The sequence below is a fragment of the Zootoca vivipara genome, chromosome 5 (assembly GCF_963506605.1).
Source record: "Zootoca vivipara chromosome 5, rZooViv1.1, whole genome shotgun sequence".
Lineage (NCBI taxonomy): Eukaryota > Metazoa > Chordata > Lepidosauria > Squamata > Lacertidae > Zootoca > Zootoca vivipara.
Window position 1 is genome coordinate 82,727,414 of NC_083280.1, and position 22,919 is coordinate 82,750,332.

The following is a 22,919-nucleotide window of genomic DNA, read 5'->3' on the forward strand; positions in this document are numbered from 1 at the left end:
ATGATAGGCTGGAGGGCAAACATGTGGATAAAGGCATGGTTTGACTCCAAATTGAGCAGATGATGATGATGATGATGATGATGTTGATGATGAATATTAGCCCATCCTTCACTCTAAGGTCCCAGGACAGGTCACAGCATTAAAACACAATATTTAAAAACACTTTAAAGCAACTTACAATCACAAAATTAAGGTGAGTCCTAAAAATATATAGATCAAGTGTCAAAAGCCAGGCTAAAAAGGTGCATCTTCAGCATTTGCCAGAAGATGTATTATGAAGGTGCCACCTTGGAAGGGAAGGAGTTCCACAATTTAGCAATGCCACAGCGAATGCCCTTTCCTGGACCAAACCCATCCCCTGAGCCTCTGAGGACAGAAGAACCAACAAGAGGGTGCTTCTATCAATCTTAGCACCTGAGGTGGTCCATAGGGAAGGAGGCAGTTTTTCAGATATTTAGGGTCTAAGTCATTTACAGCTTTAAATACTAGCATGAGCACCTTGAATTGGGCCCCGAAACAAACTGGCAACCAGTGCAGCTGTTTTAAAATATCGGTTATCTGAGATCTAAATGGAACCTCAACCAGAAACCTGGCTTCTGCATGTTGGTCCTATTGAAGCACGCATAGTGCTTCAACTACACTTGGGCAAAAAAATTTGAAAGGCAGAAATACAGGATGGGTGGCACCTGGCTTGAGAGCAGTACATGTGAAAAGGATCTAGGAGACTTGGTAGACCACAAACTTGACATGAGTCAACAGTGTGATGCAGAAGCTAAAAAAGCCAATGCAGTTTTGGGCTGCATCAATAGGAGTATAGCATCTAGATCAAGGGAAGTAATAGTACCACTGTATTCTGCTCTGGTCAGACCTCACCTGGAGTACTGTGTCCAGTTCTGGGCACCACAGTTCAAGAAGGATACTGACAAGCTGGAACGTGTCCAGAGGAGGGCAACCAAAATGGTCAAAAGCCTGGAAACGATGCCTTATGAGGAACGGCTTAGGGAGCTGGGTATGTTTAGCTTGGAGAAGAGAAGGTTAAGGGGTGATAGGATAGCCATGTTCAAATATATAAAAGGATGCCATATAGAGGAGGGAGAAAGGTTGTTTTCCGCTGCTGTCCACATGGGGAGACAGCAAAGGAGCACCAAAGCAGCCTTTGTTAAATGATAACTTCCCTCCCAAAGAGTTTTTTTTGGGGGGGGGCAGCGCTGCCTGTACCTATTTAAAAGGTGCAGTTGGAGGAAGGTAATAAAGAGTGGGAGGGCTTCTACCACTCCCACCACCCCCGCCCTTTCCCTTGCAACTCTTGAACAGAGCCAGGGAGCGGCTTAGAGAAAGAGGGAGCTCCTCCTCCCGTTTGCCTCGCCTTACACATTTGCCGAAGCAAAGGCTCTTTTGATTGACGGCCAGGGCGAGCTATGGCGGAGGAAGCTGCGGCGGGGAGCAGGGAAGGCGAAACTTAGCCGAGCAAAGGCGCAGCAGCAACAGAAAGGATTCAAAGCATGGAGCAAACAACGGCAGCAGCAGCACGAGTGGCCATCGCCCTCATCCCTTCCTCCTCCTCCTCCAGCTAGGTGCTTGTTGCCTCCCGCTTTTGCACCCCTTTTCCTTCCTCACTTTTTCTCCCTTCCTTCCTTTCCCCCCGCTTCTCCAGTGCTGGGGGCGGGGCGGGTGCCCGCTTTCTTCTCTCCTGCAGTCGAGAGGAAGGCGGCCGCAGGCAACGCAGGGAAATGCATTTCCTGCACCCAGGAAAAACTGCAGGAGCGGCAGAAGCCCGGTGCAGCAAATATGGCTGCGTGCGGCTGCCGGGGCTCCTGAGCGGAGGCCCTGGGAGGAATTGAAGCCTCGCCCCCCCTCGCTTTTCCACTGCCATCCCCCCCCCTTTCGTATAAACGGGGTCTCTCCCCCGCAAGAAAATACCCCTACAACTGGGTGGGAGAGAAGTTGGTTCGGGCTTTCATTTTTTGTAGGGCGGAATGAAGCGGGGAGCCCTTTGCCAAAAGCGGAGCCAATTCGGAGCTTGCAGCTGAACTCTCCAAGCTTTGGCAGGGAAGGAAACAGAAGAGGGGGAAGGGGGGGAGGAGAGGCCCCCCCTTTTCTCTCTTAGGGGGAGTTGGTGGGTGGCAGGAGGTGCCGAACTGTTAGGGAACGCAGGAAGCACGCCACCCTCCGCCGTCTCCAGCGCGTGATGACCCAGTGCAGGAAAGGTATTTTTTAAGAGCTACCTGTTTGATTTGGAGTTTGGGGAGTTAGAGGGAAGCGAGGGGTGGGTGGGCTTGATCGAGGAGGCAGCGAAAGAGCAACAGTTGTTTTCCCTTCTGCATAACTTTGCCCTGAGTGTGTGCAAAAATAAGTCTTTTTTCTCACTGTTTTCCCCCTTTTCTCTGGAATTCTTCCCCCCGGAGTGGCGACTTTGAAGGGGGGTTGGAGGCGGAATGTAGCCGCTCTTTTGCGCTTGCCTTTGCGGTGGGAAAAGGAAGAGGGATCGTTGGATCTTTGTCTGGAAGGAGGGAGGAGAGCAGGGGAAGAAATAGAAAAGTTGTCCAGCTCCTTTTGATTGCAGGGGGTGGGCGGGGCCTGTTGTGCGGGGAGGGAGGGAGGGAAGGAAGGAAGGAGGAAGGAAGGAAGGAAGACAGGGAAAGGAAAGGCAAAGGCGCAACGCACCATAGCCAAGCATCTTCTCTTTGCAACTGTGCCTCCGGCGCGCCCAGCGGGCGCGCGACTCTTCCTCCCGGGAGCCGAGGAGTTTGGCGAGTTACTTTCGGCGGGGCTGCAACGCCTGCCTCCCGGCTGCCATGGAGCCGAAGCACAAGGAGCTGCTGGCCCAATGTCACCAGAGTCTGGCCCAGGCCATGACGGAGGTGGACAAGGTGATCGAGCTGCTGGATGCTGCCGGGACCCTGAGCCCCATCGACTTACGAGAGCTGCAGGAAGCCGGGATGGTAACGGGAGGAGGAAGCGATGATGGAGGGAAGGAGGGAGCCTCTGCCAGCGCCTGCAAGGCCGACTTGCTTATCAAGCTGCTCCTGGCCAAGGACCGCGATCACTTCCAGGACCTGCGCGTGGCCTTGGAGAAGACGCAGCCTCACCTGCTTTCCATCCTGTACCTGAATAACGGCGTGACGGGTGCGCAGCCTGGCGAGGCCGCTGGTGAGTGGGGAGGGGAGCTTTGCATCGTTCGTGGGGGGCAGCATGTTGGTGGTGGGGGAAGCCTGGGATACAGGGACCAAGGGAGTGCTTTGCCTGCCTGCATTGATTCAGGAGCCAGGAGGAAATGCATGGTAGCACATTTCAGGCTGAGTGTAAAGTATTGGTGGCAGTGGTAGAAGTAAGTAGCATTACTGGCAGATCCCCTCTCTCCAGGCAGTGTGACACACATAAAGTTGAAGCAATAGCGCCAATTGCAAATAATGCAAACCAGAGGAGAAAAATGCACCCAAGAGCAATAGAGGAAAACACAACTGATGCGAAAAAGCTCTGTTTAAAATCTGTTGTTATTAATAGAGGGTGTCAAACTTCTATGCAATGGAAAAGGATGTCACGTATTAGCACTGCTGGATATGACTGATGAGAGTTGTGGTTCAAAACATCTAGAGAGCACCAGGCTGGAGAAGGCTAGGAGGGATAGATTTAACACACGTCACCTAAATGGTTTTCGACTCTACTGCTATTTGGTGTGCATGTGTAGGCATGCAGTTTTCAACATGATTGTATCAAGTTTTTAAATATACAGGTGAAACTCGGAAAATTAGAATATTGTCAAAAAGTGCATTTATTTTAGTAATGCAACTTAAAGGGTGAAACCAGTATATGAGATAGATGCATGGCATGTTGTAATTGTAATTATTTGTTTATTTGCGATGTTTATTTTTGTATTATTGTAACTATTTGTTTTATTACTGTGGGATTTCCAAAAGAAAGCATTTGTAAAAATTAAAAAAATATATGTTGCATTACTGAAATAAATGCACTTTTTGACGATATTCTAATTTTCCGAGTTTCACCTGTATATTGATGACCATGTAGGCCAATAGATTTATAACAGTTAGGTGCTGCTAGTCCTTCCTGAAGAAGCCGAGTGCAGTGTTGAGGCAGGAAATAAATAAATCGGGAGCTTGAGGGGAGGAAAGGCTACTGGTCTCTCATCCATTGGGCTTTGCCGAAGGTGCCAGCAGCAATGAGGCACTGCTTCTGCCTTCCACAGAAACTCAGCACAGGGACGAATTTTGTTCCCTTCCCTGAGTGCTTTGCACCTGCCACAGAACTTGGCCAAAGGGTTTTGTGGAGATGGCAAACAACAAAGCCAAAATGTGTGAATCCCTTCCACTAAGACCATGACATATGTCACTGTGTCCAGATCCAAAGGATCCCTACAGTGGTGGCAGGCAGAAGATTTAGATCTGATGGTAGTTTTATCTATACTCTGATTTAGGGGTTGTTATTGTTCTTAATCTGCTTTTTTCCTCCTCACTATTATGTTGACGAGCCTTGCTTCTTTTCTGCAACAAGGTGCCTCTACTTGTTGAGCAAGTACAAATGTTGAAGCAGATATTGCTTCCTGATATACTTTTTTGGAGAAGCTGCATATTTGTTTAATTAATGCCTTTAACCATTTCTGTGCCTGGAAGGGAGTGAATGTGTTGGTAAGTGGAAAACTGAATTTTTGCCCTCCATCAGCAGTGCTGTTGCATCCAATGTGGATGAGCAACTAAAATCTTCAGGGCCCATTGCAGTGTTGAAATTATTTCTGTTGGTGGGTGACTGAACTGGAGTAGTCTGGTGGAATACGACAGGATTTGACTTCATCCATGGGTAGAAAGGCAACAGAGCCTTCCGGTGTGCTTTGATTGTTCTCTCTTGGGAAGTGAGAGGAGCTACGAGAAGTTTGGTTTTAATTATGAGTTTGAAAGTTGTCCACAATTCGTCAATGCAGGAACCTTCTGCAAGACACCTTTGCCAAGACACTTATCTGCAGATTGTCTCAAACAAAGGCATAGATTATTTAGAGCAGGGGTCAGCAACCTTTTTCAGCCTCAGGCTGGTCCACCATCCCTCAGACCATGTGGTGGGCCGGACTATATTTTGGGGGGGAAATAAACAAATTCCTATGCCCCACAAACAACCCAGAGATATATTTTAAATAAAAGCACACATTCTGCTCATGTTAAAATACCAGGCAGGCCCCACAAATAACCCAGAGATGCATTTTAAATAAAAGGACACATTCTACTCATGTAAAAACATGCCGATTCCTGGACCGCCCACAGGCCGCATTGAGAAGGCGATTGGGCCGCATCCGGCCCATGGGCCTGAGGTTACCTACCCCTGATTTAGAGGGCTACTGTAGAGACAGTGTTCTGATGCAGATCGGGGGTGTAGGATTCTCTCCTTCACTTCAGGCTCTCCCCCCCCCCCCCATACCCATTTCCAGTACCTGAGGGGCGAGAACAGCGTTTGAAATTCGCCAGGTGCATTTTACACCTGGCTATCGGCCACTTGGAACCAAGTGAAGATGCTTGCGTGCTGGGATTGGGTGCCTGATATCTCCACCCTCTGGAGGTGCATGCCTGGGGATCCTTGGATCTTGCTTGTTTTCACACACTAGCAACACATCCTGTAGAATTCCATCAGTGATATTTTATCTGCACAATCAGAACAAATTTCAGGAACCCAAAAGTTGTATTCAGAAAAATGACTTTTTATGTATAATTTTTATTGAGTTTTCTATTTTACAACTTAAAATATTCATTAAACAACCTTAAAATGTCTATCACTTCCCTTCTTCTCTTTCCATGGTTCAATTTGCATATCATAAATCCCTGCATATTTTACATTAACTGAACCATTCAGTATTCCATTAATAAATCCCTCAAAACTTGTTTACACTGTTGAATTTTCTTAATGCTGCCACTGTTTTCAAATGTACACAATTTCTCCCATATATTCAATAAACATTTTCCAATCTTCTTTGAACATATGCTCTTCTTTTTCTCTTATTCTGTATGTTAGGTCCGCAAGCTGCACATATTCCATCAATTTAAGTTGCCATTTTTATTTAGTTGGGACCTTATTCGTTTTCCATTTTAGGGCTAACAAAACACAGAAGTAGTGGCATACATAAATAGTCTTTTTTGACACCTGGAAATTTCCATCTGAATTATCCCCAATAAAAAGGACTTTGGGGTTTTTTGGAGGTTTTTTTTTGGGGGGGGGGAGTACTTTTAAACATTTCTTTTCAATTCATTATGAATTATTTCCCAATACTCCTTTACCCTTTTACAGGTCCACCACATGGTGGTGGAAAAAGACGACTTTTGAGTCGTCTCGCCCCCAAATGGCAACTGGACATTCCGTTTTGACGACTGCAACCCTGGTTTAATGAACCATTTGGCGCCTAGCTTATATATCTGAGTTTCTAACACTGGGAAGTGCTTGAAGGAACAGACTGTCTCCTGCTCAAAAAAAAAACAGCCTCCAATTTATATATAACAGGGCAGACTTATAAACGAGTGTGTCTGCCACTATTATATCTTGATTTGACCCTCAAAGCAACTTGCATCCAGTTCCTTAAGGAATCATTCGCAAGGAGTAGTGAACTGAGCTCCAAAGGAAGTCCCGGATCGTGTGCCAATATTTGAGTTTCCATGAGAAGCAGCCAATATGGGAAGAGTTGTGGAACAATACAACAACCTTGTGAGGCTGGGTAGCTTGAGACTTGCCCAAGACTCTCTTGATTCATCTTGGGGACAGTGAATATAGTGTTGAGGGTGTTTGGAGCAAAGTTTCCAGAACACCTCTGACATTTTAAGGAACTTTGCTTTATTATCTGTAGTATTTGACCTAGACTTGTTTGGCTAACGCTCTTTATTATAGAAATGTCTTACGTAATTTACCATGTTAGATCTGGCATCTCTGCATCACACCAAGTGGAAAATGGCAAACATGGCCATTAACCCTCTCTCAGAACAAGTTGGCGAGTGTCTGAGGTAAACTGGAGCTGGTTCCCTTCTGAGGTATCTGTCGTGCAAATACCTCAGAGCCATATTCACCCTCTAGTGGAGACACTATTTCACTCAAATGACACCTTGTGAATGTGGTGGCCTCAAAATAAATATTCCTGCGGTGCTTTTAGCGCTGACTTGAGTAGGATGTAGACTGTGGTCAAGACACTATGAGGCAGCTAAGTGGTAACTTCTCTCTCAAGTTAATTTCCAGTTCCAGCAATCCTTGAGGACGCTGCTGGGTTTCTTTCTCCAAAGGATTTTAAATCGCACGTTTGGGATCAGTCTGAATAAGGACTGGGAATAATAATAATAATAATAATAATAATAATAATAATAATAAATTTATACCCCACCCATCTGGCTGGGTTTCCCCAGTCACTCTGGGCGGCTTCCAACAAAACAGTAAAAAATACAATAAAACATCAAATATTAAAAACTTCCCTAAATATTGTCATCCAAAAAAACAGAATGATCATGGCAAAAGCTTTGTAGACTGTCTTAGACCCTCTTCATCAGATGCATGAAGTGTTATCCTCAGTTGATAGATTATTGACTCTGTGCCTCAAAAGCTTATCCACAGATACCACGTGGTTCTTTGTGGACTTTGCTGCCACAGACTAATATGGCTACCCCTGACAGTTATCATTCTAAACTGTCATCTTTGTTAGTGCTGACAGAGCCTTGTGTTAGATTTGGAGAGGCTCCTTCATTCTGAGGCCAATTTTTTTTTGGGGGGGGGGGTAAACGTTTCATATGCTTTTAACTGATGCAACTTTCTTCTAAATAACTGTGGGAGTTGTTTTCCTATGGCGGTGCTGAGGGAAATCTGTTCTGAGGGGAACATTTAGGCACCTTTGCCAGATCCCCACGGTTCCTTGAGGTTCCTTGCAAGTGTCTTCTTGCCTTTTAATTTGGAGTTCAGGCCTACCTAAGTCCCTAACCCTGAGGACAAACCTTCGCTTTGTGACCAGTTCTCTGTGACTGGGTCACTGCAACTCCTGACTTGTCTTTTTTTTTTTTGTATGTTAGATATAAATGATTTTGAGGAGATATGGAGGGTGTTTGTAGAATTTGTACTGTTAAAACAGAAAGGGGTCAAACCGTCGCAAGAAGTGTTGAAATTTTGGAAGGTTGGATAGTTACAATGGAATAGTCTCGGTGGTGGGGTGCACATTTTTATTCTTATTTTTGATCATTACTTTGTCAAAATGCAATTAAATTTTTTAAATAACTTTAAAAAAAGATATAAAAGCCAAGGAAAGCATTTCTGCATATCTATAGGATAAAGAAAATGCATATATTCAGACTGTGTCACGTTTGTTTCCATTTGGCTTAGCCTAAGGCCCTTTCCCTCAGCCAGCCGTCTCCTTATTTAGAGTATAGTTAATGAAGGAATTTAGGGCAAACACAATTAAATTACAGGCTTGTTTGGCGACAGCCAATCATCTCTTTGAATGCTCTTGCCGGAGTTTAAAGTGATAAACAGTTTACTGTGCTTCGAATATGTGGACAGGAACCAAAATGTTCAGGCTTCTTCTCTCCTTTGTGAGTATTCTGTGTTTGTAACGTTTAATGTCGTGCGGTCAGAGAAGGGCTGCTATTTGCCGTATCACTGTCATGATAGCTGCATAAAATCATCGTGGTTATTTGGATAGTATTATGGCGCACATAGAAGAAAACGTGCATGTTTGTGTAGTTGGCACAAAATCTAGGATTTGGGGAGGCACGTTGATTTTAAAGAGAAATGTCATGGGCAATCTTCTTTCTCTGTGTGTCTGATTTCCTTTGGGGCTTTGTTTGAAGTGAGAATGGGGGTGCTTTTTTTGGGGGGGGGTTCAGACCCTTAGCTAGCCTGGAAGCCACTTGCAGTCCTCCGGAGCTGGCCCTACAGTAGGAGGAGACTTGAGAAGTTTGGCAGGACATGGCCTGTTTTTCTATCACAAGTAATACTTTTATTATATATGTTGCATTTATTATTTGTGTAGCTCTGCTAGGGCATGTGGTAGGGAGCAGTCATGGCTATAGCTGCCTGGGTAGCTCAGCTGGTTAGAGCATGGTGCTGATAGCACCAAGTTTGTAGGTTCAATCCCCATACGGGACAAATGCATATTCCTACATTGCAGCGGATTGGGATAGATGATCCTCAGGGGCCCTTCCAACTCTACAATTCTGTGATCTTGAGGTTGCCCAGGGTCAGTCCTACAGAAATTTAGCAAGGGTGAATGCCTCCTGGCTAGCCAGGGGAATGGCAGCACAATCCTCTTCTTTCTGAGTTCTCCTAGAACAGGGGTTCCCAACAAAATTTTCTCGAGGACCCCTCATCGAGCCACTATTGTGACAAGGACCCCCATTAATTCCTAATCCTAAAATTAAAAAGTGAGAGCCAAATTAAGAGTCTTTTTATATTTTATATTTATACGTTTTTTACAGTTACAACAGAGTACTCCATCAGTATACAGTTAGTTTTAATTTTCAGTTCTTAATGAGATGAGTTAAATCTGTCCTTTGAGTCCATTGTTTCTGAAATATTAGGTTCCAAACTTGAAACTTTCACTCTGAAATCCGACCGCATGTTGAGCCGATTCCTATATTTGTTTTTCATGAAACACATGGAAGAAAATGCTTGCTCACACCGATATGTGGTTGCAAATGGAAGGATCTTTTTCATTGCCTCATCTCCAAGTTTCTTGTAGTCCTTGCGGCATACAGCAGAACTACTGCCTCTATCTAATTCTAGTTTTGCGCTAGACTCTGCTCATGCAGGAAGCGGCCAAAACAAAAAATCTGTTTTCATACGAAATATAGTTAATATATTTTTTATTCTAATAGGATCTTGAGGACCCCTCTGGCATAGCTCGCGGACCCCTGGGGGTCCCCGGACCACCTGTTGGGAACCACTGTCCTAGAAAATTGAAGAGGAGCTAAGAAGAAGCCAGAGCTTCTTAGGCTGTTCATTTCAGTTACTTACCTTTTCCAAATTCCATTGTAATTGAGCAAAGACCCACGTCACTCCTGAGCTCCCTCTGCACCTGTTGCAGGCAACCACAAATAGTGGCTACCTAGTAAGCCAAGCCAACATTTGGGGATGCCAAATATTTTTGGTTGTGCTGCTGTTCCAATCCCAGTTACTTACTTTGCAGTCAAATACAGAACTACAACTAAGGAGCTGGAAGCCAGTTTTAGCTACCTAAAGAAGACAGGGCCCAGGACTTAGCCAAGGAGAAGGTGAGGTGTAAAGGTGAGGATAAGTAAATGCAGTTTTGTTGCCCAGCAACTGTTATGACTTAAATAAGAGTTGCTGGGCAACTAGGCGCTCCTGATAAGTCTTGAGTTTAGGATGACTCATCTCAGTTGTCACATTTTTTTTTTGTCTTCATTGGTAAAACATACCTCTAGTTACGAACTTAATTAGTTCCGGAGTTCCGTTCTTAACCTGAAACTGTTCTTAACTAGAGGTGTGCTTTCGCTAATGGGGCCTCTTGCTGCTGCTGCTGCGCCACTGGCACACGATTTTCATTCTCATCCTGGGGTAAAGTTCTCAACTCAAGGTAACTCTTCCAGGTTACAGGAGTTTGTAACCTGAAGTGTTTGTAACCTGAGACATTTGTAACTCAAGGTACCACTGAACTTCTGAATAATGTACATTAGGCTGTAAGTCCCATTTTGCTCAATGGTAGCAGGCATAGGATTGCAGCTTTACTTAATTGCTTTGATAGAGTTAAAAACAATGGTGAAGTTACTAAATTGAGGGCATTGTGTCTGACAGCCTTGTAGGTTGGCTGGGAATACCAAACGGAAATGTGTATTGGATGACAAAGCAAAATTTTTGCTCAAAACACACACACTCTGTCTTGATAATGTGTTTTTTTTCCTGAGTCATAGCTCTGATGCATTGCAGTTTTATAGCATGACCAAATACAAAATTAACATTTTGAAGGACGAAACCTGAATCTGTGTTCTGAGCGTTAGCAGTTTCTTGATGCAGATTTGGAGATAGGGCTTCTGTATATACATTTTAGCAATCTTGCCTGTAGACTCCCAAACATCATCATCTATATATATAAAAATGTTCCCACTGCATGCGCGGAGGTCACAGCCTTGCTCAGTAACTGCTAAACCAAATTGCATCAAATTAGGACAAAGCGTACCTTGCCCATCAGGGAGGGATCAGGCATATTTCCCCCCCCCCAAAAAAAACCCACACATTTCCAGCTAAAATAATGATTAAACACAAAAAGTGGCGCCCAAATTAGACATCACCAGCAGAAGGTCTGAAGACTCCAGCAGCATCCAATAGAAAGACAGATTGCACACTGCTGCCTCCAAAGCCACGCCACCAGATGACATCACAAAATTCCATAGCAACCAACTGAAAACAGGCCTTTTGCAGCAACAAGGCCCAACATTGCCCAGCAGACTGAATAGGCCGCAGCAGACTAGGCCGCTTTCCAGACTAGGCCAAGTGGAGGTAGGGGCCTGCCTGGGTGGGGGATGGGGGGTGAATAGGTCATAGATTGGGACAGGGTGGGCCCAATCACAGGGATGAACTGGGGGATGGGGGGAGGGACAGAACAGGGTGGGGGGAGACACAGGGATGCACCTATGTAAACATAACACATGAAAAACGGGGACTCTGAAGGTGAGGGGAGTCTGAAGTGGGACTCTGAGGCTCCATTTAACAAACTGAGCCACCGCAATGCGTGGCAGGGCCAACTAGTCATTATATGAAATAGTTTGGTTTTTTCCCAGTTTAAGTAATCAAACCTCGAGATGATTGCATGTGTCACTTGCTATTGGCTTGATGGTGCAAATAGATCAGTCACCTTCCTGCATTCATCAGCTGAATGTATAGAAGACAACTGAGGGAGTAGGCAAGGTGTATTATCACACTCCTCGTGTCACTAGTTCATACAGCATAATTTAATTCCTCATTGACAACCATGGTGGGGAAAGAGAATGTCTTGGTTTGCATATAATGCTCAGCCTTGGTTTAGTGTCATGAAGATGAGGTTTTTAAGCAGAGGTTGAATGGTCATCTGTCATGGATGGTTTCGTTGAGATTCCTGCAGTGCAGGGGGTTAGACTAGGTGACCCTCAGGGTCTCTTCCACCTCTACAATTATATGATTCTATGAGCAGCAACAAGCCTCAAGCTTATGTACTCTGTTCCCCTGTCTTTGAACGTGGCTGCAGTGAGATCAGAAGCTTCCAGTTCCATTTTAGTGTTACATATTAACCCTAAACTGGTTAATCTTAACAATAGTTGGTGAAATGAAATGGTTCAAAGATTCATTCATTCATTCATTTATATCCAGCCTTTTCCCAGGCCAGAATTCAAGGTGGCTTGTGCAAGTTATTGCAAATAAAATACAGAAAGCTAAAAACATATTAAAGATAATAGTTAAAAAGTGATGAAACCATAACAGAATTAAAACAACCCCCAAATTAAACTTTTTTTTAACAGCTTAGCAAAATTACTGATAAAAGTACCAGAAAAAAATGTAATGTGTTCCTACCCCCATCACTCAGGGCCCATTCCCCTTGCAAGTCAGTTTTAAGAGAACACTTTATAACACCACAACACACACACACACACACACACACACACACACATATATATATATATATATATATATATATATATATATATATATATATGTAGGCATTGCATGCGCAGAGGTCACAGTCTTTCTCCGTAACCACTGAACTATAATGTAACAAATTTGGCCACAACGTTCCATGCCCATCAGTGAGGAATCTGGCATAAAAAGAATTCCAAAAAAGCAAACCTTTCATACCTAAAATAATGATTAAATGCAAAAAAAGGTGGCACCCAAATTAGACGTCACCAGCAGAAGCTCTGAAGACTCCAGCAGCATCCAATAGAAAGGCAGATCACCCACTGCTGCCTCGAAAGCTGCGCCACCAGATGACATCACAAAATTCCACAGCAACCAACTGAAAACAGACCTTTTGCAGCAACAGGACCCAATATTGCCAAGTGGAGGTAGGGGCCTGACTGGGGGGGGGGGGCGAATAGGGGGCAGGGATAGGTAATGGGTCAGAACAGGGTGGGGGGAGACACAGGGATGAAACCTGCCCTCTCCGCAGTATTTTGCCTCGGCTTTGCAGACTAGGCTGAGTGGATTTAGGGGCCTGCCTGGGTGGGGGATGGAGGGGCCGAATAGACCGCAGCATAGAATCAACTGAATATGGGCCTTTTACAAGGCCGTGCCTTTGGGTAGAATGAATGTTATTTCACATAACACGTGGGTAGGGGAGTCAGGGTTGGGACAGGGCAAAATTTTACAGAACACGCGCATTGGGGGAATGAGTGTGTGCAAAATGAACGGGTCACAGGGATAACCGGGGGGGCGGAGGGGGTTTGGACGGAGGAGAGGAGGGAAATCACAGGGATAAGCCGGGGTTGGGGGGAAGAGGGGGCATAACAGGTCATGGATCAGGACAGAGTTGGGGGATTCACAGGGATGAGGGGGGGAATCATGGATAAGCCTGAGGGTAGGAGTGGGGGAATCCCAGGAATATGTCATGGATCGGCACAGGGTAGGGGAAATCACACAAATAACCCACAGCAACGCATGGCAGGGCCAGCTAGTAATATTATAAAATACAAATACAGAATTAAAAGTTAACTCCCCATACAGCAAATTAGCTAAATACAGCCAGGAATAAAAAATGTTTTCAAAGTTATTTTAAAAGCCATCAATGATGACACCATGGAGAATCTATTTATAAGACCACACACTATTGACTGGCTCTGGACCTGTTAATGACTTGTGTTCATATGTCAGGGGGGAAACAAATTTTGCACTTGGACCACACTGTGAAGGTTTTAGCTACAGGTGCAAAGAGTCAGGGAACCTTAACATGTTTTTGTGGGCTACATTGGAGGTATGAAGTGTGTGCATACACACACACAGCTGGAGAAAATAATAAACACCAAGGTCAGCGGGAAATGAATTGTGAAAAACTGTGGACAGTGACAAATCACAAAACAGTGGTTGAGAACACAGACATTGTGGCATTGGTCTGCCGATTAGCACACATAGTGTGTTGGAAATCCACTGCCTCAGTTTAGTCTGAAGGTAATAGCATTGACATCTCTTGATGTAAACTCAGCAGTCTCCCTGTATGAGTGACTCCTGTCTATGAGTCCAGAAGATAAAGATGACATCAGTATATGAGAGGATGTTTTTTTGAAACAGGAGCTGGGAAAGTGTTGTTCTAAGAGAGCCATGAAGATGTTGGAGCCATGCTTGTTCCTGTGACAGGGCCGCTGATTGTAAAGAAACATATTCTCCGTAAAGCTGAAGTTTTAGCTATGTGTTTCTAATACCTTAATTGCTCCTGTGCTACAGTGTTTACATGAATCTCACGTGCCATCGAACCTAATGTGCACCTCAATTTTCAAAACCTTGAAATCCAAAACATACTTGCTGGTGAATGTAAATGCATCATCAAATCTAATGCGCAGTCTAATTTTTATGACATAATTTGGCCAAAAAAGGTGTGTATTACATTCGAGTTAATATGGTAATAGCAAACTATTTCACCAAGTGTGGGTTTTTGTGTTGCCACAATGGAAACATCTTGCACAGAAAGGAGGTATCTCCAGGCTTTGTGAGAGGAGAGTTTTGCAGAAGTTCCAAACAACTATTGTAGGGATGAGGGGAAGTGGACAGTTTATTGAGGACTGAGCCTGACTTGTTGCAAGGGTGTGTAGAAATGGAATGGAATACTTTGAAACAAGGTGGACTGGCTTGCTGGAACTCTGAACAGGAGCGTCTTGCATGATAACATTTTGCTGCAGATTCTGCTCCTTTTAATTTAATCTATATTTTGTTGCTGCTGTTTTCTACTGTTGATAAAATGAATCACTATTTAATTCTGTCATCGTAATGTTGATGGTGAGTTTAGTATAATGAGAATTTGTTGAGAATTTGATTATTCAGATTGTTCCGTGATTTGATAGTTTTGAGTACAGTATTCACTTTTGTAAGAAACCTGATTTCTCATACAATATGGTATTCTATTGTACCAGTTTGAGTGCAGTAATTGCAAGGAAAACATATATAAATAAACCTCACTTGACTTGGAATAAATTATGTAGATGATGTGGGTTTTGTCTCAATTTGCTTGATTTATTATTATTATTATTCTTGCTGCATTGGTGATTATGCAGAATTTGGGGGCTTTGCAGAGAGGGAATATAAGCCATGAAGCAGCACATTTCACATTCCCGGAGTTCATTGTCACACATCATGGACTTTCCCTCCATTTTTCCAATGAAAAGAATTGGCAATACCACAAAAAATTAAAAACATGGCATGAAATATTTTCTCTTACGATGACCAGTGTAATGCTCTTAAAGGCAAGGTTTTAAAATGTTGTTTAAGCTTGCCCATTACCTCTTCAAAATGCTTTCAAATAACTATGCTGTATAAGAGAATCTAGTACTACAATTCTTATATACTATAAACTTGGGCAGCTTGCGCAGCGCTTCTCCGAAGCCTGGGACCTGTCCTTGCTGTCGGCGGCAGGGGGACAGGAACGGAGGAGGAGAAAGCGCTGCTTTCTCCTCCTCCGTTCCTGCCCCCCAGCCGCCAACAGGAAGGACGGGGGACACAAATGCCTACCTCGCCACCGCTGCTTCGTGGCCTCCCGCCGCTCCTCTTACGGGCCAGGGAGGGTTGTGAGGAGGAGGCCTCCGCCGGCCTCCACCCTCGCTTCCCTGACGTGCCCTGCAGTGAGGCGGTGTCCAGCAGGGAGCGGCGGTTGGAGGAGGCAGGGGGGGGGAGAGAGAGCGCGTGCAGTCTCTGCTGTCCAATCCCTGTGTCCCTGGGGCCCATGTGCAGTGACCCAGGGACACACGGGAAAACTTGGACGCAGGGACACTTGGACTTTATTATATAGGATAACATGATTTGGTTTTTATGTGACTCAGTAACATGATGCAGGTTTTAGTTGTCCTGTGTTCCATTTAATGTCTGCATGTAGAAATTAGACCATGGTTTAGTGTGACATGAATGAGCTTCCTCCTTGACTCTTTCCCTCTCCCTCCTCTCTCTACCTCCTGCACAATTGAGGAAAGGAGTTTGGAAGCCGAAGCCTCCATTTATGGTTGTTCGTTCGTTGCTTCCTTTGTCCTCTAAACCCAGGACTGTGGTTAACATTGACTTTGGTTTATTAAACAAAGTATCACAATACAGTGGTACCTTGGTTCTCAGACTCTTTGGTTCCCAAACACCCAAAACCCGAAAGTGTTCTGGTTTTCAAACGTTTTTCGGAAGCCGAATATCCAATGCGGTTGTTGGCTATTGTTTCCGGGGCACCTGCACCAATCAGAAGCCACACTTTGGTTTTCTAACAATTTGGAAATCAAACAGACCTCCGGAACGGATTAAGTTTGAGAGCCAAGGGTACCACTGTATTTTGCGCTTTTGTTTTTGCTATTTATTTTGCATAAAATAGTTAATTTGTTTTTGTGACACTGTGGAACCCAGTTCAGCTATTGATTGATTGATTGTGTGACTGCGAAAATGGATAAAAGCCCCCCATCAAAACAATGGCTATCATCAGTGCAGGTAAGAAAAAAAAATATTTTTTTTATCATCTACAATACTGTCTTATTTATTTTATAGTACAATACATTGATTATTGCTTTCATTTTATGGAACAATGGTCTCGTTAGATAGTTAAATTGCTGTTTTAGGGGTTGTTTTTAAAAGTCTGGAACGGATTAATCCGTTTTGCATTACTTTCTATGGGAAAGCGCGCCTTGGTTTTGCAACAGTTTGGTTTTAGAACAGACTTCCGTAACAGATTAAGTTTGAGAACCAAGGTACCAATGTTTATGGTTCAAGTTCATTTGTTCAAAGCTACACATAGTTAGCATTAACTAGTTGTTAGAGCAGACGACACTGTGTAGACCAAAGGTCTCCAAACTAAGGCCCAGGGCCGGATACGGCCCAATCGCCTTCTAAATCCAGCCCGTGGATGGTCCGGGAATCAGCATGTTTATACATGAGTAGATTGTGTCCTTTTATTTAAAATGCATCTCTGGGTTATTTGTAGGGCCTGCCTGGTGTTTTTACATGAGTAGAATGTGTCCTTTTATTTAAAATGCATCTCTGGATTATTTGTGGGGCATAGGAATTCGTTCATATTTTTTTCCAAAATATAGTCCGGCCCCCACAAGGTCTGAGGGACAGTGGACCGGCCCCCTGCTGAAAAAGTTTGCTGAACCCTGGTGTAGACCATGATAGACTCTCCTTCCTTGGAAATTTTTAAACAGAAGTTGGATGGCCATCTGCCATGCATGATCTAGTTAAGATTTCTCCATTGCAGAGGGTTGGACTAGAGGACCTTTGGGGTTGCTTTCAACTCTACAATTCTATGATTTTATGAAGCTAACTGGTCTGTATACTGTATATATTTTGGCTGCATTCACATAGCAATTTGTTCTGTTTTCATCACTTTTCCCTAACCCTAAGTTCTGCATTATATGTGAGCTTCCAAATGATGTAAAAACCATTTCTGGAACTATAGTGGAATATAGTGCATGTTTATTTGCTTCTGGGGAGGAAATCGATAGAAATGACTATTAAACTTGTGCTCTGTTCCACAATAGTTCTGGAAGTGGCTTTTACATCATGTGAAAGCTCATATATACTGTAGAAATAGGAGGAAAGTCACAAAAATGGAAAAAAAGCTGTCATGTGAATGCAGACTTTGTTATCTGAAGCTAGAAACCTTTTTTATATACTGTATATAAAAAAGTTAGGGATTTGGATATTACTGTTAATTGTGGTGGCAACTCCTCCCCTTATTCCCCTCTGTTACACATTTCACAGATTCTAGAGTGTTGTATGCTCTGTTTTTGTTTGTGTAAACTGGTCAATTCATTCACAACCTGAAGGGGTAGAAACTTGAGACATACTGTAATTAGCTGTGATTTCCAGGGAGCCAAACTGTACTCTGCATAGTACATGCAGGAACACTTCAGATATGCTGCTGCTTCTTTGTTAGAAGCCATCTTGAGCACTGGATGAAAGCAGGGAATGCATCTCTTTTTGAAAGAAAATAAACAAATACTCTCTTGGTTTTAGCTCTCTTAACATTGGTTTAAGTAGAAATCTTTTTTGGGGGGGGAGGGGTTAAATGCCTGTAGGTGGGTTTGTTGAAGGGAGTCTTGTTTGCTATAAATTTCCTTGGTTTGGATAAAGTACCTTGCTAATCATTAAAGCTCTCTTTTTTCCTATTTGCTTCTTCTGTTGCTTCTCTCTGCGTGGGTGCTTTAAATGCCTGACGAGAAGTGGCTTGAAAATACGTTGGGTGTGAAACCATAGAACCACCATCCATTTACTCTCTATAAATGGAATTTTAATGTGCCGTTGATCCATCACAGTTATAGCAGGGGCATTGCATTGAAAAAGATACCATGCAATGTATGTGTTGTTTCAACTTAAAATATGGTCAGTTCTTTTTTAATGTATTTACATAAATATATTTGATTACAAGGCAGACAATCCCTATGACCCCAGGACTGGCTCTGCTTAACTTATATAGTCACGATATGTTGCCAGTAAGAAACAAAAACTCATGACACATATATTAACTGCTGCAAGAAAAACTATTGCCAGAACATGGAAATCATTACAGTTATTAACTATGGACCAATGATATGCAGTTCACAAACAGCATTATTTGAAAAACTGACATAAAAATTAAACGTAGCAAGAGGCCAAAAGAAACATGACAATTTTTATGCAGTCTGGTGTGATGATGATGATGATGATGGATTACACAAATAATGAGGCATTTCATAGAATCATAGAACAGTAGAACGGTCTGGCATACATGAAGTATATATTTTAATTTCCCCCCTCCCCCCTCCCTATAATTTCACGCAAAAGCTAATTGTTATTGATACAAAATACTTATGCTCACCAATCTAAGCAAATACACATCACTATGCATCATTTCATATTGGTAATAATTGTTGTAATTTTGCTATATACACCTTGACACAACTTTGTGAATATATTCAGAAATGTTTATCTGAGTGTTTTATTGTTTTTAATTTTATGTGATTGTCGCATGCCCTAATGTAAACAAAGATATATCTCAAAATCAACCATGTTAAACAGTTTAAAGATGAAAAGGAATACAAACTATGCTGCTAAAAATATCAGTTTTTGCTTGAGTCTCTGTTTATGGGGCATGCCATCTCTGCTCTGCCTCTGGGACTGCCACAGAGCAGTTGTTTCACTAATTATTGAGGGCTAGTGATCATGTAGTTTTGCGTAGTGTGTGTCACATGCTATGTTTAGGCCCTATAAATGCTAAGCCTTATGTGTAGATGTCTGATGGTGGAATAACGTGTAATCTGGCTCCCCCTAGTATGTAAGTTGTATACACTTTGCTTCAAGTCAGATACTGCACCAAATCATTGCTTGAACTCAGACATACCGTAGCTTAGAAATGTGTGGGCAAACCTAATACTGCACATGCTTCCATTCTTTGATTTTCTCTCTGCTTACCTGTCCAATTGATAGTGGCCTCCAAGGGCAGAGCAATGACTGTTAACTATGGTTTGTCTGTTTCAGACATCACACTAAACTGCAGTTAAGCTTTCCTTACCATAGTTTGGTGTAGTGTCTGAATTAAACCTCCTAACGTTATCCAGACACAATGTTTTTTCCTCCTCTGAGCGCAGTCCCAAAGGTGGAGCTTTAATATTCCTGAATGATGACAGCTAATAGGCTGGAGACATTTGAGCAATTTTGGACAGAAGTCTGTGGCATCAGAAAGCCAACGTGTATTATGTGTAAGTTCTAAAACATTTTACCTCCCTGAACTCAGTAGTTAGAATACTGGCACCATCGCTAAATCCTGTAAGGTATCTTTACATCAGTAGTTCTCGAAGGGAGTGGCAGGAGAGACTACCAAGTGTGGCAGGAAGATTCAAGGACAATCAAAGAAACATTTCAGTATAGTACAGAATAGTATGGAATGGGATAGCATCAGATAATTTTTTTATTTGTAGATTATGGATAGATACCTTTTCAAAATGAGAGCAAGAACATGAAGCGATACTGAGGACAATCCTAGTTGTGTTTTCCAGGGTATCAATAAAAAAATTGTGGCATGAGCATTTTTTTATTCTGAAGGTGTGGCCCAGAGGGAAAAAAAAACTTTGAGAACCACTACTTTACGTGAACAACCGCTGAAGTAGTCATTACACGAATAATAAACTACAGTGGTTATCAGCTACAACTTGAGTACAACAGTCTCCCCATTCATGCAAATCAACCCAAACTGGGCGTAATTACAGCTGGCGTTAAGCCACTGATTATATATCTCTGCTGTAGTTTAAATTAGTGTTGCAGGAACAGAAAGCAACTTCTGTGCAAAACATTATGTAACCAGTATGGTGGCGGTGGAAGGAGGGAGAAAATGCTCTTAATTTAATTTACTACATTTTTTTTAAAAAAAAATTGTTATAAAATTCTTATAATGGAACAAACATTATTTGAGTTCTAAGTGGAACACTGGCCACTATCTTGGCTGCTGTGTTTTGGACCATTAGAAGTTTCTGAGTACAGTATCCTTCAAGGGCCACATCACGTAGAGTGCTTTGTAGTAGTTTGAAGTGTGGAGTGCAGTTATGCTCATTTGCCACCCCAACCTTCCACCTCAAATGCTTCTAGGAGGTAGAAGCCCCCAACAGAAATTAGTAGAAAGGTATTACAGTGGTGCCTCGCTTAACGAATGCCCTGCTTAACGAAATTTCCGCTTAACGAAAGGATTTTTCGAGCGGAGGTTGCCTCGCTAGACGAATGAAAATTCGTCTGGCGAATCGCGGTTTCCCATAGGAATGCATTGAAATTCAATTAATGCGTTCCTATGGGCAAAAAACAATGCGAAAAAAATTCAATGCATTCCTATGGGACTCGCTAGACGAATTTTTTCGTTATAAGAAAAGACCCGTGGAACGAATTAAATTCGTCTAGCAAGGCACCACTGTATTACCAGGCCGTGTTACTCAAGTATCTTTCTGTGCATCTTTCTCCCCTGGCTTCCGTAGTGAGCATATGCAAAGGCCAGATCCCACCCCCAAAGACAACATTAGTGAGAATGTGGCTTCTGCCGCCCTCCAGGCATGATAGCAAAGAGTTTCTATGTGCTGTTGAGTGTGGGAGAGGCAATAATACTGGGTTTTTCTCCCCTGTTAACTCCAATGCAATTTGGTAGTTGGTAGAGCATGAGATTCTTAATCTCAGGGTCCTGGGTCAAAGAGTTCTGCATTGCAAGGGGTTGAACAAGATGACCCCTTGTGGCCCCTTCCAACTTTACAATTCTATGATTCTGTCTCCTTCCCTAATCTGAAGCACTTTCCTCCCCACCTCTCAGTGGGACATGATAGTCCCCATTTTCAGCTCTGTCAAGGTTTATCTTGCGTCTCAATCTCAAGGACACGCTATGTGTGCGTTTTGTGCCCCCATTCCCCACCCCTTTGAAGACATGAATGGTGTGTGGGGGAAGGCTCTCATCCCCCTACCTGCCAGGGATGTAGGGAAGTATCCTCCCTCCAAATAGATAAGAGTCCAACAGGGATAGAGAGAGACACACTCTATCCGTAGCTAGAGATGTGAAGGCCTGGGTAAAACCCAGAAAAATCCAGGGGAAAAACGGGTTATTTCTGTTTTTTTCCTGAAGCCTCCCCCCCCCCCCCGAAAAATTGGAAAAATAAAAAATAGATTGTTTTATTTTAACACGATGAATAAAATATTTTAAGATAAGGGGTTCAAATATTTTATAAATCGTTTTTTAAAAAAATATGTATGGATCAGATTATTCTAATTTCTGTGAGGACAAGCAAGTCCTAGTTACAAACTGAACTCTCCAATGCTAGTTACAGGTAGGTAGCCGTGTTGGTCTGAGTCGAAGCAAAATAAAAAAATTCCTTCAGTTGCACCTTAAAGACCAACTAAGTTTAAATTTTGGTATGAGCTTTCGTGTGCATGCACACGAAAGCTCATACCAAAATATAAACTTAGTTGGTCTTTAAGGTGCTACTGAAGGAATTTTTTTATTTTTCTCCAATGCTAGAACAAGATAAATTTCTTCCTTTAGGACACGGGTGTCAAACACAAGGCCCGGGGGCCAAATCCGGCCCGCCAGACCTCGTCATGTGTCCCGCCAAGCGCCCCAGCCAGCGGGACCTTGCTGCTGAAGCGCCGCGCCGACAAAGCGTTGACAAACAGCTGGTGCTGGGGGGGGGTTAGAAAGGCGGCCGGAGCAGCGCCGCACGGAGAGTCCCGAGCCTCTGCGACGCAGCAGTGCTCTGTAGCACTTTGAATCCTCCTCCTCCTGCCACGGCTCGGCGCCTGGAAACGGCTGCTGCTGCTGCTGAAGCACAGACAAAGCACCCAGCAGCGCCACGTGGAGGAGGAGGAGGAGGATTCAAAGTGCTACAGAGCACTGCTGCGTCCCAGAGGCTCGGGACTCTCCGCACGGCACTGCCGGGCACCGACCCGGCAAGCCGCCGCCGCCGCCTCCTCCTCATGAACGTGCAACTCTGAGGCTTTACGCACTTCTCCTAAAACGGACACCCGCTGCCTCACGCTTTTTGCCCCTGGGTCCCTTCACACTCTTTTCTGGCGCTGAATCAAGGCGGCGACCCCCCCTTCCCTTTCTTTCTTCCTCTCTCTCGTTCTTATTCTTTCTTTCCCTCTCCTTCCTTCCTTCTTTATCTCTGTCTTTTCTCCCTCTTTCTTTTTCTTTCCTTCTTTATTCCTTCTTTCCTACTCTTCTTTCTCTCACCTCTTTCCTTCCTCTCTCCCTCCTGCTCCCTCTTTTCTTCCTTCCTTCCTTCCTTCCTTCCTTCCTT

At 43.6% G+C, this 22,919-nt stretch overlaps 1 protein-coding gene across 4 annotated transcripts in view; it reads left to right on the top strand.

The window, feature by feature from the left end:
- The first annotated feature begins 2,614 nt into the window (after window positions 1-2,614).
- Window positions 2,615-22,919, top strand: part of DLG5 (discs large MAGUK scaffold protein 5) — a 103,845-nt gene continuing 83,540 nt past the window's right edge. For all 4 annotated transcript variants that reach the window (XM_060275014.1, XM_060275015.1, XM_060275016.1 and 1 more), the window contains exon 1: window positions 2,615-3,150. In XM_060275014.1, the coding sequence (XP_060130997.1) occupies window positions 2,796-3,150 (355 nt within the window). In that variant the 5' untranslated portion in view covers window positions 2,615-2,795. The remainder of the gene's footprint in view (window positions 3,151-22,919) is intronic.